This window comes from Macrobrachium nipponense, chromosome 4 (genome assembly GCF_015104395.2).
Source record: "Macrobrachium nipponense isolate FS-2020 chromosome 4, ASM1510439v2, whole genome shotgun sequence".
NCBI classification, from domain to species: Eukaryota; Metazoa; Arthropoda; class Malacostraca; order Decapoda; family Palaemonidae; genus Macrobrachium; species Macrobrachium nipponense.
This window is the reverse complement of record NC_061100.1, coordinates 78,349,865-78,365,024: the sequence shown is the minus strand read 5'-3', so window position 1 is coordinate 78,365,024 and position 15,160 is coordinate 78,349,865. Positions and strand designations below refer to the sequence as shown.

Here is a 15,160-nt window from a genome sequence, read left to right as displayed (position 1 = left end):
CTCGTCTCGTCTCTCATCTCTCTCTCTCTTCTCTCTCTCTCTCTCTCTCTGCCCTGTTAATTACTTTCACTAGTCATTTTTATCAAAACCTATTTCAACAATAAAAAAATAAAAAATAATAGTTTTTTTTTCCTCCAAGCATTCCTCCCACCCCTTCTCTCAGATACAAGCAAACCCCCCCACATCTAAAATACTTGAAAAGACAATAGATTTGATATGTTTTGCGGCCTGTGACTCGCAGAATTTGAACGGCTTTGCAGATACAGAAAATCTATTTTTGAAAACTAGCAACCGCATAAAAGGGGAATTGCACAATTCGAACATGCATAATTCGGGACCGGACTGTATATATATTTATTATATGTATTACATAGATACAATCAACCTTGAACCCACTGTAAAAAGGTGAGTGAAAAACTGGGGATTTGGAACAAGTACTTTTGTAGTGTATTCTACATTTTCAAGTTCACACTGAATATATAGAAGTTGACAGACTTTTATATACAAAAACAGAAATAGGGTCTGGGGTTACAGTTTTGTGAATTTGGGTGACGTGTTCTTTAAGCAAAAGAGACAAGGAGAGAGGATCAAGAGACACTCCAGGATGGAGATTTAAATTCCTTGTTGATGTGGCTTCAAGAAGGAATTTAAATTCCATCCTGAATTGTCCCTTGATCCTCCCTCCTTGTCTCTTGTGCTTGAGGTGGCCGGCCAAAACCCTTATATATGGGGGTATAGGGCAAAAATGCAGTCCTGAAAAAAATCATGGAGCTTCGTTTGGCAGTGGAGAATTGTTACAGCCTCTGAGAGAGGTCCGCTTCAGGTTCGATATGAAATAATAAAAAATAAAAAAAATTTCAACACCAACAGTTGAAACTAGGGATATGAATATAGAAAGAAACACTAACACAACAAAGGTTTATTTACAAGCTTACTAACATAGGTAAATGCAGAATGGTATCTCCTATTTACATAAAAAGATAGAATCTTACACTGCATGAACTGGGGGAACAGTGAGGCAATTCAAATACTTGCTAGTCAATTTGGCTATTCGAAGCGATGGCTTCTCAAAAGGAAAACGGTGATTGCCGACGTCCTCTTGATTCCGTATTGCAGAAACTAGTCTACTTGTAAGGCAGGAACTCCCAAAAACCTCTAGCAGGACCTTTTCTTCTCTGAAGTCTGCTTGACGTCGAGATAACACGGACGTCCACTCCTGAAGACGACTAGACCAGTATCCAACCAAATCTCAAGCAACTTTTTTTCCTGATCCTTCGTCGGTCCCTTTCTCTCTTATCTCTCACGGATGATCTCTGCTGCTGCTGATCTCTCACTGATAATCTGATCTGTGGCTCTTCCTGAGGATATCTCTCTGTGACTAACTGGAGTCTCTCTTTTACGATTCTGCTGCTGCTGCTACGACCGTCGTATTTATACGGCACTCGCAAGATTTCCAGAACTTCCTAGATGAATCTAGACGAGGTATTGCATCAGAAATTGCGGCGTTTCTCCCGACACATTGGCGCGCGTTGCACTCCACAACACGCCCGACGATTCCAGAACAGGCGCCTCCAACACAGGCGTGAAAGCCTCCTTACTGCCGAACTTCTCGAAAATGCGTTTTCCTTTCCTTTTCCTTTGCTATGAAGCAATTACCATCACACGCTGCCCCCCCCCCCCCCCCCCCCCCACCCCCCCCCCCCCCCCCCCCCCCAGAGAAAAAAAAATGAAATTAACTGATTTTATTTTTTTTTCTTCCAAAGAGGAACAAGAATTAAACAGCAGGGAACAATTCTGCATAAAGCTTTAAACCAGTCAAACACGCACGCTTCTCCACACACTCACTCTTGCGATAACAGAAAACGGTTATTAGGCTACTCATTCTGAGAAATCTTTAGAGAGGCTATCAGCTAATGCATTATCCTTTCCCTTTATATGAACTATCTTCAGGTTATAGTCTTGTAATTCTAAACTCCAACGCATTAGACGTTTATCCTTGTTCCTAAACCTCTCCAAATAAACTAACATATTATGATCAGTATACACAGTTAAAACAGAACTGCTACATGCGTAAATCTCAAAGTGTTGCAAGGCTGTAACTAAACCAAACAATTCCTTTTCAATAGTGGAATAGTTCTGTTGCGCTTTATTCAGTTTCTTTGAATAATAGGCAACTGGGAATTTCATTCCATTCACTTCTTGTAACAAAACCCCTCTTACGCCAATATCACTAGCATCGATCGCTAAATTAAATTCCTTACCAAAATCGGGTAATAATAGAACTGGCTCGTGATTCATTATAGCCTTTAACTTGTTGAAGGCTTCCACACACACGACATCAAATACAAAACTGCGGCCTTTCTTAAACAGATTAGTTATGGTAGCGCTTATTTCCGAGAAATTTGGTACGAATCTATGGAAATACGAAACCATTCTGAGAAATCTCATGGCCTGTTTTTTAGTTGTTGGTATTGGGAAATTCACAATAGCTTCTATGTTCCGATCCTTTGGACAGATTTTACCAAGACCTACCTTATGTCCTAGATAAGTAATAGAGGCTTTCCCAAATTTGCAATTCTTTAGATTAAGGACGAGATTCGCTTTGGTAAGGGCCCTCAAGACTCGCCAAAATCCTTACATGATCCTCCCAAGTCTCTGAAAATATCACAAGATCATCTAAGTACACGACACAGTTGTTGATGCCATTCAAAACTTTATTTAACCTTTGGAAGGTACTGGCTGCGTTCTTCAAGCCAAAAGCCATAACTTTGGGCTCAAAACTACCAAATGGCGTTATAAAGGCGGAAATTTTCCGAGCTCGTTGACTTAAAGGTACTTGCCAATAACCTTTAGCCAAATCAAGCTTTGAGATGAACTTGGAATTTCCGATTCTATCTAAGCAATCGTCAATCCTGGGCAAGGGAAAATTACTTTGCTTCGTTACACTGTTTACCTTCCAGAAATTAATGCACAATCTATCTGATCCATCTTCCTTTTTCACGAGAACTACTGGGGAACTCCATTCACTCTCGCTAGGTACTATCAAATCATTATCTAGCATGTAACTAATTTCCTTCCTCACAGATTCTGCCTTTTCTGGGTTCAGACGATATGGACTTTGCCTAATGGGTTTCGTGTCATGCAACTCAATATCATGTTCTAAAACATTGGTTTGGCCTAGTTTGTAACTAATAGTTTCAGAATAATTCACTAAAACATTACGTACTTCCCTCACCTTTTCCTCTTCTAAACCCTGATTAAAAACTTCGAAATTCTTAAGCACCTCAGAGTTTTTCTCAAAGCTAATCTCTTTCTGGGACACCGTCACTACAGGCACGGGGCGTTCGTTATATTTCTTGAGCAAATTTACATGCAGCCACTTTGCTCTACGTTTACCCATATCTATTAAACAATTCAGATTCCCCCTCTTCTCTAAAATCGAAAAAGGACCTTCGAACTTATACGATAAAAAGGGACCTTCTTCTGGACTAATACTAAAATTTTATCTCCTACACAGAGATGTCTCTCTTTCGCTCTGAGATCATGCTTTCGTTTAGTTTCCCCTTGACTCTTCCTCTCGGTCTCCTTCGCTAGTTGCCAAGCATCCTTAAACTGTTTTTATAATGCTCTAGATTAGTGATGTAGTCCTCACTACATTCTTTATTCATTAAGTTACATTTTAACATTTCCAAAGGACCTTTAGTGGTGTGACCGAAAACAAGCTCAAATGGACTAAATCTGGTAGTGTCACTCGGTGCTAACCTTAAAGCTAACAGAACGAAAGGTAACTTTTCTTCCCAGTCGTGTTCGAAGTTCTTACACAATTTCTGTAAGCAACTCTTTAACGTTTGAAGAAATCTCTCCACAATGCCTTGTGATTCGGGATGATAAGGTGTGGAAGTTACGAGTTTGGTACCTAACTCTTTCATTCTATCCTTGAAATATTTGGATACAAAATTACTACCATTATCACACTGTATAGTACGAGGCAGACCAAACTTAGAAAAATAATTCAACAATCGTTTAACTACGGTCCTCACATTGCCGCTTCTTACGGGTACCGCCTCGGGATAGCGAGTTAGTCTATCAATGATTGTCAACAGATATATATTCCCTCCCTTACTTCTAGGCAAAGGTCCAACCACATCGATAACTACGTTTTCAAAAGGTTCGCCTACTGAAGGAATATTACACATCGGAGCTCTGGGGATTACTTGATTCGGTTTCCCGGCAATTTGGCATTCATGACAGCTTAAAACAGACCTCTTTACATCATTTTTCATTTTAGGCCAAAAGTACGCCCTACTAATACACTTGAAAGTTTTATTTACTCCCAAATGTCCTTGCTCATCGTGTGCTAACTTCAAAACTAGCTCACGCAGCTTCCTAGGAACCACTAATTGTTCGGTGATTTCTCCTTTACTACCTGACTTCGGTCGAACATAACGTCACAAAACTTCGTCCTTTAAACAAAAAGTTTCCTTACACACATCATCGAGATCATCATCTAGCTCACATTAAAAAATTCGGGTTAGTGTCTCATCCTCTCTCTGCAACTTGACTAGCTCATCCTTATCCAAAACGTTAGAGCCTAATTCATCACCGTAACTAGGACTAGATACAGGTACATTTACTACGTTACTCTCGACAGCTACACCTTCTGTTTGGCTATAACTGTCAACATCGATAGAGTCCGGTCTCTCAGCCACACTCATGCCAAGATCAACCTCGCTACCTCTATCACACTCGTTCAAATCCACGAACTCACTCACGTTCGAATCCACGAACTTACTCTCGTTCGAATCCACGAACAAATTATGACTGTAGTCTACGTCTGTATCTAAACCCGACCTAGTTACTACCATTTCAGGCACTGGAATATTCCTCACAACAGGATTCACATTCTTGGATAAAGCTAAGTCATTACCGACAATAATGTCAACGCCTTCAACGGGCAAACTGTCCACAACTGCAAGTTTTACTTCTCCTGACACTACCTGACTTTCTAAATTCAACTTCAACAATGGACAAAGAACACAAGTGTTAGGAAATCCACCTAACATGACTTTCTCTTCCATATTGATTTCTGCCCTGTTCGGCACACACACACTTCTAATCAGTGAGACAGCGGCTCCTGTGTCTCGAAGCAAGACCACTTCTCTCGAATCTACTCCTCCAAGAGAGGAAACTATGCCTTCCGACAGAAATTCACCAAAAATTTTCATAGTTTCTCTCATCACATCATTCCTACTTGATGAAAGGTTAACTAGCGACACTGATTTCTTACCGTCCTTTCTTTCCACTGCACAATTTCTCGCTAAATGCCCTTTCCCAATACATCGGAAAAAAGTTAATTCTGAGCCACTAGATGCCACTTTACTCTTACAAACCTTAGACATATGACCAGGTTTTCCGCATGTGTAACAGGAATAGTCACTTTTACTTGAATTGCTATTACTAGGACTGAAACCTTTACTGCTTTGTACTATACCAGACAAAGGATCATTTCGTTTCTTACTAACACTCAAATTATGAGTTAGACTATATTCGTCAGCTAGCCTAGTTGCTCCTGCAAAAGACACTTCTCGCCTATCCTCTATATAAAGCTTAATCTCAGGAGATACGTTATCTTTGAAGTTTTCTAACAACACTAAGTTCTTCAAACTACCAAAATCCTCAACTTTAGCAGAAGTTAACCAATCAGAAAACAGCCTTTCTAACTTCTTACCATATTCTACATACGTAATATTTTCATCCTTTCTCAAATTTCTAAATTTCTTACAGTATGCCTCCGGTACTAGCCTATACGCGCTAAGAACAGTTTCTTTCACAATATCATAATTATCACATTCCTCCTTAGACATGCAACTGTACACAGTAAGCGCCCTACCACTCAAAACTGACTACAAATATAAAGTCCACGTTTCTTTAGGAGAACCTACTCGTTCCATTAACTTCTCAAAACACATGAAATATGTCGTAACATCATCCTCATCAAACTTTGGTACTAATTTTAGCACTGCACTCGTACCTTACGTATCAGCTCCATTTTCGTTCTCGCCCGTCCGACTGCTACGAGTACGTACTTTCCCTTAACCGAGCAATTTCCAACTCATGCATACGCTCTTTCTCTCTCTCTTCCTGCTCATGCGCACGCTCTTTCTCTCTCTCTCTTCCTGCTGCATTACCAACAGTTCTCTCTCTTGCTGCATTTTCATTGCTTCTCTCGCTTGCTGCTCTTTCCTCTCTCTCAGCCGCTCTTTCATCTCTCTCATACTTCTCTCTTTCTTTCTTTTCAACATCACGGAGATCATTCCCCTCTAGACCTAGTAGCTGACCTGACTCAATAAACTCTTTCACCATCTCACTCATTCTGATTCTTTCTATATTTTCCCTGTTTCAATCTGTTAAAGTGTTGATAGCCTAAGCAAGGTCGCCACAATGTTACGGCCTCTGACAGAGGTCCGCTTCAGGTTCGATATGAAATAATAAAAGAAAAAAAAAATGTTCAACACCAACAGTTGAAACAAGGGATACAAATATACAAAGAAACACTAACACAACAAAGGTTTATTTACAAGCTTACTAACATAGTTAAATGCAGAATGGTATTTCCTATTTACATAAAAAGATAGAATCTTACACTGCATGAACTGGGGGAACAGTGAGACAATTCAAATACTTGCTAGTCAGTTTGACAATTCAAAGCGATGGCTTCTCAAAAGGAAAACGGTGATTGCCGACGTCTTCTTGACTCCGTATTGCAGAAACTAGTCTACTTGTAAGGCAGGAATTCCCCAAAACCTCTAGCAGGACCTTTTCTTCTCTGAAGTCTGCTCGACGTCGAGATAACACGGACATCCACTCCTGAAGACGACTAGACCAGTATCCAACCAACTCTCGAGCAACTTTTTTTCCTGATCCTTCGTCGGTCCCTTTCTCTCTTATCTCTCACGAATGATCTCTGCTGCTGCTGATCTCTCACTGATAATCTGATCTGTGGCTCTTACTGAGGAAATCTCTCTGTGACTAACTGGAGTCTCTCTTTTACGATCTCTGCTGCTGCTGCTGCTACGACCGTCGTATTTATAAGGCACTCTGGGGGCGGAGCCTACGGCGAGCGTCATAGACTCGCAAGATTTCCAGAACTTCCTAGATTAATCTAGACGAGGTATTGTATCAGAAATTGCGGCGTTTCTCCCGACACATTGGCGCGCGTTGCGATCCACAACACGCCCGACGATTCCAGAACAGCTGCGAGAACAGACGCCTCCAACACGGGCGCGAAAGTCTCCTTACTGCCGAACTTCTCAAAAATGTGTTTTCCTTTCCTTTAACTTCCTTTGCTATGAAGCAATTACCATCACAAGAATACATATACGAAATAATTTGTCAAAATTCCCCTTACTTTCGTAGTTACAGGGTAATTAGTAAATGTAACTCAATAACCCAAAAACATTGATCCGTACAAGAAAATGCAATATTTCTTCTGTTATCGTAAATTTTGATAATTATTGTCAAAGAAATTATGAGCAATGGCATCTGTAGAGATTCCATTAGTCGGCAGGAGGGGACTTGGTCAGTTTACCACCTTCCAGTGCAAGGAGAAACCTCTTGTAGTGTACACGTTCGAGTCTCACCACTGACATTCGCTTGCTTTTGTATGTTTATCTTTGTTTCGGCAAGAATTTCATCATGCCAATGAGGAAAAGACTAGCAAAACATCTCACTAACATACAGACAAAGAAAATTAACTCTAATATGAAGACAGAATATAATATATGCGATATTAGCGTAGTTAGGGAAGAGAGAGAGAGTGAGGGGTGCTTAGTTAGGAACGCCCCCATCTTGCCTGACGCACGCACTGTGCAGTACCCCAGGCTACAGTCTTTGAAGAAAGGGATCTTCATTTATGATAAATAACATAATTTGGTTTATTAATACCCAAAAAGTAATATGAAATTCATAATAATCATGATATATTAACATTGTCTTTTTAAAAAGAGCTTACACGTTCGAGTTTTACCTCTGACATTCTTTTGGTTTTAAGTCTGTTTATCTTTGTTTCGGCAAGAATTTCATCATGCCAAAGAGGAAATACAAGGAAAACATCTCGCTAACATACAGAAGAAGAAAATTCGCTGTAGTAAGCGGAGTTAGAGAGAGAGAGAGAGAGAGAGAGAGAGTTGCGTAGGAAGGAGTGCCCCGTCTTACCTGACGCAGTGCCCCAGGCTACGATATATGAGCAAAGGGATCATCATTTATGATTAAATTACGATAAATAACAGTTTTGGTTTATTAATACCCAAAACAGAAATATAAATTCATAATAATCATTATTTATTAACATTGGCTTCATAAAAATACAAAGGAAAACTGAACGCCCATATCTCAAAACTATACTTATTGACCTTTAAAATCTATCTTCTCACTTAGTTTTAAAGCTATAGCACTGAAATTTGGTATATAACTCAGAAATACATTATAGAACAATCAAATCAAGCCCTTTTTTCCCATTTTTGTTTTGTCCTTTTTTTTATAAATTTCCTGATTTATAGGGTTTATTTTTTTAATATAATGAAAAATTCATATCTAGCAAAAAAACTGACCTTTAGAAAAAACTCCTCATTTGATTGGAGGTCTACATCAGGTCTATATATGGTAGTAATCCCAGGTCTTAATATTAAATATCAAGGGAGGAGATAGAATTTGAAAAATGGTTAATTTCGGGATTAATTGCCCTGGCGTCACAAAACCGAAGGTCAGAGGCAAAAATCATGTGTGGTTTGGAGATGTCCCCAGTCACTTTATCAAGTGGTATGAATATCAAGGTCCTGTCCTTAATAAATGGCATTATCCGGCCGGCCCCCTTAAAGAACCCGTCACCCAGATTGACAAACTGTAACCCTGCCCCAACTTTCTGTTTTTGTGTGTCTAGGTCTGTCAACTAATATTGTATTCAGTGGGAACATGAAATCTGCACCTTGCAAGATCCACAGTTTGGTCTGTTTACTATATAATAGTGCTTTGCAGCAGACCCCATGCACTTGACACCAGTAATATGACCCCGTCTTGTTGGGTCTACCTACTCTGGTCTGGTTGCATTACTGAGGTTTATGATTAAATAAGACGCAGAGGGTAAATTTAAAAAAGATTTGTATTACGTATATTAAACTTACACGAGGGCCCAAGTGTTAAGGAAACTAATAATCACAGTACATCTCAATAGTAACCAGCTACAGCGGCAGAACAGGACGAGGCGATGGGCACGTCACTGCCCTCCAAGCCCCCGAGGCCAAATCTTCACAAAGGGCAGCTTAGCATGGGTACACTCGCTTTTCCCTCAGACCCCTCCTTTTTCCCCTTAGGTAGGTTATTGGTTGATTTCTCCTACCAGGGTTATCTGACCAATCATAGGTCAGACATACCCATGCAAAAAGTTAATAGCTTTTGGGGGGATATTTTAAGAGCACACGTTTCCTCGTGCCCTATGGTTGCTGGAGCAGCACAATGCCTCCTTGTTCTACTTCTTCAAGGCAGCTCACTCAATGAGACCCTGGGAAATGATGAAAGCTTGGGGGCAGTGCGTACTAGACCCTCTGCCAATAGTTGAAATCCCCAAATACGTATGTACTTAGAACCCCTCTAAAAACACTTACAACTGCCTATCTTGAAAGTTCAAATACCAAATGAACACCTTAAAGAACATCATACATCAAATATACCTTAAATTAACATCTTATTATTCCTTATATTGAACCAGGACATCATCATTGCTTGTTTTAGTGTGTTATTGAGGATGCATTAGTAAATAGTTTTGTACTTCATAGGAACATTTGTAATTTTTGTAAACAGCGTTAATTATGACCAACAATATTTTTTACGTATGCCTTTCATCCTAACCCATCAGATTGTATCAACTAAGTAAGTCAGTACACAAAGGGTAATATGACTTCATTTGAGGAACAAGGTGTAGTTTAACAGAAGTTGAAATTTTAGTTATGGAAGGGCTACTATTTCCCTCAGTTGCCAAGTAAACATGGGAAATATTGGATTGCATATTTATGAAATAGTAGAATTTTAACAAGTAAAATTTTAACAACTTCTTATTTACAGATGATGAGGTGGTGGCACACCAATCCCATTGTTGGCCAGAAAAAGAAGAAAAAAAATGTGTAACAAGTGACATTAAAGGAGTTATAACAGAAAATTGTTACTGCAACACAGATGGATGCAATGCTGGCTCCATCACAAGCTTGTTTGGATTGCTGCTTTTGGTGCCTCTTATTATTCATTGTTGTTCATTTTTTTGGCTGGTTTAAATGTTTAGCAAACTATATAGGATTTATATAGTTTCTTTCTTACCGCACTAAAAAGTATCTGTGACACATCTCGGAAATTATTTCTTCACTTTGACATAATTTTTGTACCATTTTAAATTAGCCGTTACATGGAGGATTATATATATGAAAATGTGCGCATTTTTATGTAGAATACAACAAAACAATACTCATGATTGTAGCTTTTATCAGTTTTGAGATATTTTCATATAAATAACGATAAGTGCCAAAATTTCAACCTTTGGTCAACTTTGACTCTACCGAAATGGTCGAAAAACGCAATTGTAAGCTAAAACTCTTATATTTTAGTAATATTCAATCATTTACCTAATTGTATTAAAATCACGCTGTGCAAAAAACGGTAAAAGCTAACGAGTTTCTTTTTTTTTTCGTTGTATTGTACACTAAATTGCAATCATTTTGATATATAATACATTGTAAAACAATAAAAGCAACACCGGAAAAATATTATCACAAAATGATGTACGAATTCGTAACACGCGGACGTAAATTTTTTTTTTTTTTTTTCAAAAATTCACCGTAAATCTAAATATTGTTCTAGAGACTTCCAATTTGTTTCAAAATGAATACAAATTATTAAATATTACGCTACTGTAAGAGTTTTATCTTACAATTGCGTTTTTCGACCATTTCGGTAGAGTCAAAGTTGACCGAACGTGGTTTTTTTCTATTTATCGTGATTTATATGCAAATATTTCGAAAATGAGAAAAGCTACAACCTTCAAATATTTTTCCTTTTATTTTACATGAAATTGCGCACATTTTCATATATAAAACTCTATGAAATTTCTAATATGAAAAGGAGCAAATTTTCCGAGAATTCGATGTACGCAATTCAGAGATTTATGGCGGAGAATCCGCGCGCGGAGGGAAGGAAAGTTTTTTTTTATAAATTCACCATAAATCGAAATATTGTGCTAGAGACTTCCAATTTGTTGCAAAATGAAGGTAAATGATTGAATATTACATAAATATTAGAGTTTTAGCTTACAATTGCGTTTTTCGACCATTTCGGTAGAGTCAAAGTTGACCGAACGTGGTTTTTTTTCTATTTATCGTGATTTATATGCAAATATTTCGAAAATGAGAAAAGCTACAACCTTCAATTATTTTTTGTTGTATTCTACATAAAATTGCGCACATTTTCATATATAAAACTTATGTAACGGCTAATTTAAAATGGTGCAAACATTACCACAATCGCACGTATGATTTTTTCGGAAGAGTTACCGCGCGGACGTAAGGAAAATGTTATTTTTTTCATAAATTCACCATAAATCGAAATATTGTGCTAGAGACTTCCAATTTGTTACAAAATGAAGGTAAATGATTGAATATTACTAAAATATAAGAGTTTTAGCTTACAATTGCGTTTTTCGACCATTTCGGTAGTCAAAATTGACAGAAGGTTGAAAATTTGTCACTTATCATTGTTTATATGAAAATATTTCAAAACTGACAAAAGCTACAACCATGGGTTGATTTTAGTTGTATTGTGCATGAAATTGCGCACATTTCCATATATAAAACTTAATGTAACGGCTAATTTTAAAATGGTGCAAACATTTTTTTCGGAAGAGTTACCGCGCGGACGTAAAGAAAAAGTTTTTTCATAAATTCACCATAAATTGAAATATTGTGCTAGAGACTTCCAATTTGTTGCAAAATTAAGGTAAATAGTTGAATATTACTACAATATAAGCGTTTTAGCTTACAATTGCGTTTTCGACCATTTCGGTTGAGTCAAAGTTGACCGAAGGTTGAAATTTTGGCACTTATCGTTATTTATATGAAAATATTTCAAAACTGATAAAAGTTACAATCATGAGTATTTTATTGTTGTATTCTAAATGAAATTGCACACATTTTCATATATAATACTTCATGTAACGGATAATTCAAAACGGTGCAAAAATTATGTCAAAGTGACGAATTAATTTTTGAGATGTGTCACAGATACTTTTTAGTGCGATAAGAAAGAAATTCGCACTTGCGCGCCTGCGTAACGATTGTAAACAAAACAACGCCTTGATCTGTGAACTCCCAGCATCCCCCAAGGCGCGTGATTCAAAAGTTTTCGGCTGGTAGGCCTATAAGTATTTTTCTGCAAATTTTTAAAAAAACTTTTTTGAGCCGATGTATGGTACGTCCATTCGGAAATCGGGGGAGATTTTGACTCGACGTTCAATACGTCCATTCGGCGTTTAAGGGTTAACATTGTTAAAATGAGGGTAAAAGAGTTTTAGAATGAGTGTAAAATTTAAATGTGAAGATTGAATCGGATATCCAAACTTGTGATTATTATTTCAAATTTTCCCATGTGTGTATCTGTTTTCATGTGAACAATGTTTAATTCTTTACAAGTTTGGATTTGGTAAAATTTCATACATACATATATCCATTTTTGTGTTATATGTTTTTGCATTCACAATTTGTTTGATTTCCTTAGGTGTTTCTTAGTGATTTAAGATTTCATACTTGATTTAATTAAAGATTTGTGAATTAATTTGCATTTACTTAAATTTCTTTTCAGTTCTTAATTATTCTTTACAGTTTGAATTTTACTTGATCAATTGAATCATTTTTTGTATTGAATTTAAAAATAACTTTTTGTATTAAAAATTTGTATAACAGTGTTTCATTCATTGACCACCCGGAATAGGATTTGACTTCCGTAGAGATTGAATGATAAATTGCACTGTTTTCCTTCAATTTTCTTGAAGTTAGTTAGAACAGGGAAAATATGTGAAATACTGTAAGCAGGTTGGGTATACTCAAACACGAGCAATATGCAATAGCTGTATTTTCACACAGTTCAATACATGATGAGCAGCAGTGCACGTGACAGTGTTGAGGCTAGGCTTACCCAAGCGTGACTGCCCCAGACTCAATTTCTCCCGCCTTAAACACATTTTGGCGGGAATACAAGTAACTTTCATATGCATCATATGGAAACATCCTACATCCCTTCTCTAAAATAAATGTATTACACTTTTCATGAAATTGAAGGTTTATCAAGTAACTATACAGAAGAGAAGTGTAAGGCATACTGACGACAAAATGGTGTTATATGAAAGAAAAAACAAATCATATAAGTGGAACGTGATTACGTGCTCATTGCAAAGTAGGACGACATTTAGTTGCATGAAGTTGACAAGTTATTACAAAATGATCACATATTCAGTGCAAAAAAGAAAATGCATAACTAAAGAGAAATCAAATTGTACATAATTGAAAAATCACAAAATGTAGTTTTTATGCCAACTCGGAGGATTTATTTTCCTCGTCCCTCTTCTGGGTTGGCGGTCAGCACACGAGTCAGCGGGGGAAAGTGAACGAGTAGTTGGGGAATCCTGCACTCTTATTTCCCGAAGATGTTTTCTGTTTCTCGTTGATATTCTTCCACTACCATCTAATTTTATGACATATTGGCGGTCTCCTTTCATTTCAATGACTTTTGCAATACGATCCCAGGCCTTAGAGACAACATTTTGCACTGCTACTGTGGTACCCGTTTGCAAGGGGCGGAGTCTCTTTGCACTAGAATCATGACGGAACTTGACATTTCTCAAGTGTCTACCCACCTTCTCCTCTCTGTCTATCATAATGTCTGCCCACTGCTCTGTTATCTTATGGTAGCTTTTAATCATGGGGACTGAGTCTCTGAGTTGTCGTCCCATGGCTAATTGTGCCGGCGACTTATCGATGTCTCTTAGGGGCGTATTTCTATATTGCAAAATGGCTCTTGCAAAACTATCTGTGTCGAGGCTTCCGTCGCTTCTTGTGTTATCTTGAATGGTTCTTTTTGCTGTACGTACTGCTGCCTCTGCCCTCCCGTTGGATTGGGGGTAATGGGCTGAGGATATTCTCATCCTAACCCCTCTGTAGGAAGCTAGCCATTTCAGTGCTTACCAAATTGGTGCCACCGTCGAGGGAGATTTCTTCCGGGGCACCCCACTGCATGAAGTATCGTCGGAAGAGTGGGATCAACTTAGCAGAAGTAGCACCACTTGGATAGAAGGCAATTTCCAGCCAACCAGTAAGCCTATCTGCATATGCCAGATATTGTTTTCCACATATTTGAAACATATCCGTGACCGTCTGTTGAAAAGGATATGCAGGGGGTGGGGTAGGCAATAGCGGTTCCTTTTGTTGGGATGGAGCGATGACGTCACATGTTCTGCACTGCATCCTCTTGAGATTCAGTTGACCCTCCATCCCAGGCCAATACACAGCCTGTCGTGCCCTACGAATCATTGAATCAGAGCTTTGGTGGCCTGAGTGTAGGTTAGAGACAACTCGGTCTCGTAGTGACACAGGTATTACTAGACGTATGTGCCCTTCATCATATGAATACACCACCAGTTCGTCCACGATGCCAAGTCGGTCCCGTACGTTAAAATATGGCTTTATGCTGGAGTCGACTAGATTTTTTTATACCGGCCAAGAACCTGCGGCTACCATACTCTTTAGCAGCTGATATTCCACATCGCTTTCAGCAGCTTTTTTAACAGAATTCCAGTCGAGGGTTATGACGTCATCACTCAGCGATGTGATCAACGCTGCAACGCACGAACTCTCAACCTCCTCCCCCATCTCGCTGTCACTCGCATTTATTGGGCTTCTGATTACTGGGTATCTTGAAAGAGTATCGGCTGCTGAGTTCTTCTTCCCAGGAATGTATTTCACTGTGAAACTGTATTGTAATGTTTTTTCCTTTAATCGAAGCAAACGAGGATTTGCAATGTCTTTCAATTCTCTATCACCAAACACTTTGACCAGCGGACGGTGGTCAGTAA

The 15,160-nt window shown here is 38.4% G+C and overlaps 1 protein-coding gene across 3 annotated transcripts in view; it reads left to right on the top strand.

The window, feature by feature from the left end:
• LOC135210965 (uncharacterized) overlaps positions 1-12,994 on the top strand; it is a 65,153-nt gene extending 52,159 nt beyond the window's left edge. For all 3 annotated transcript variants that reach the window (XR_010313599.1, XR_010313598.1, XM_064243946.1), the window contains one exon: positions 10,117-12,994. Coding sequence is in view for 1 of the 3 variants with exons in the window: in XM_064243946.1 (XP_064100016.1) it covers positions 10,117-10,322 (206 nt within the window). In the remaining 2 variants the exon portion in view is untranslated. The remainder of the gene's footprint in view (positions 1-10,116) is intronic.
• Positions 12,995-15,160: the final 2,166 nt, after the last annotated feature.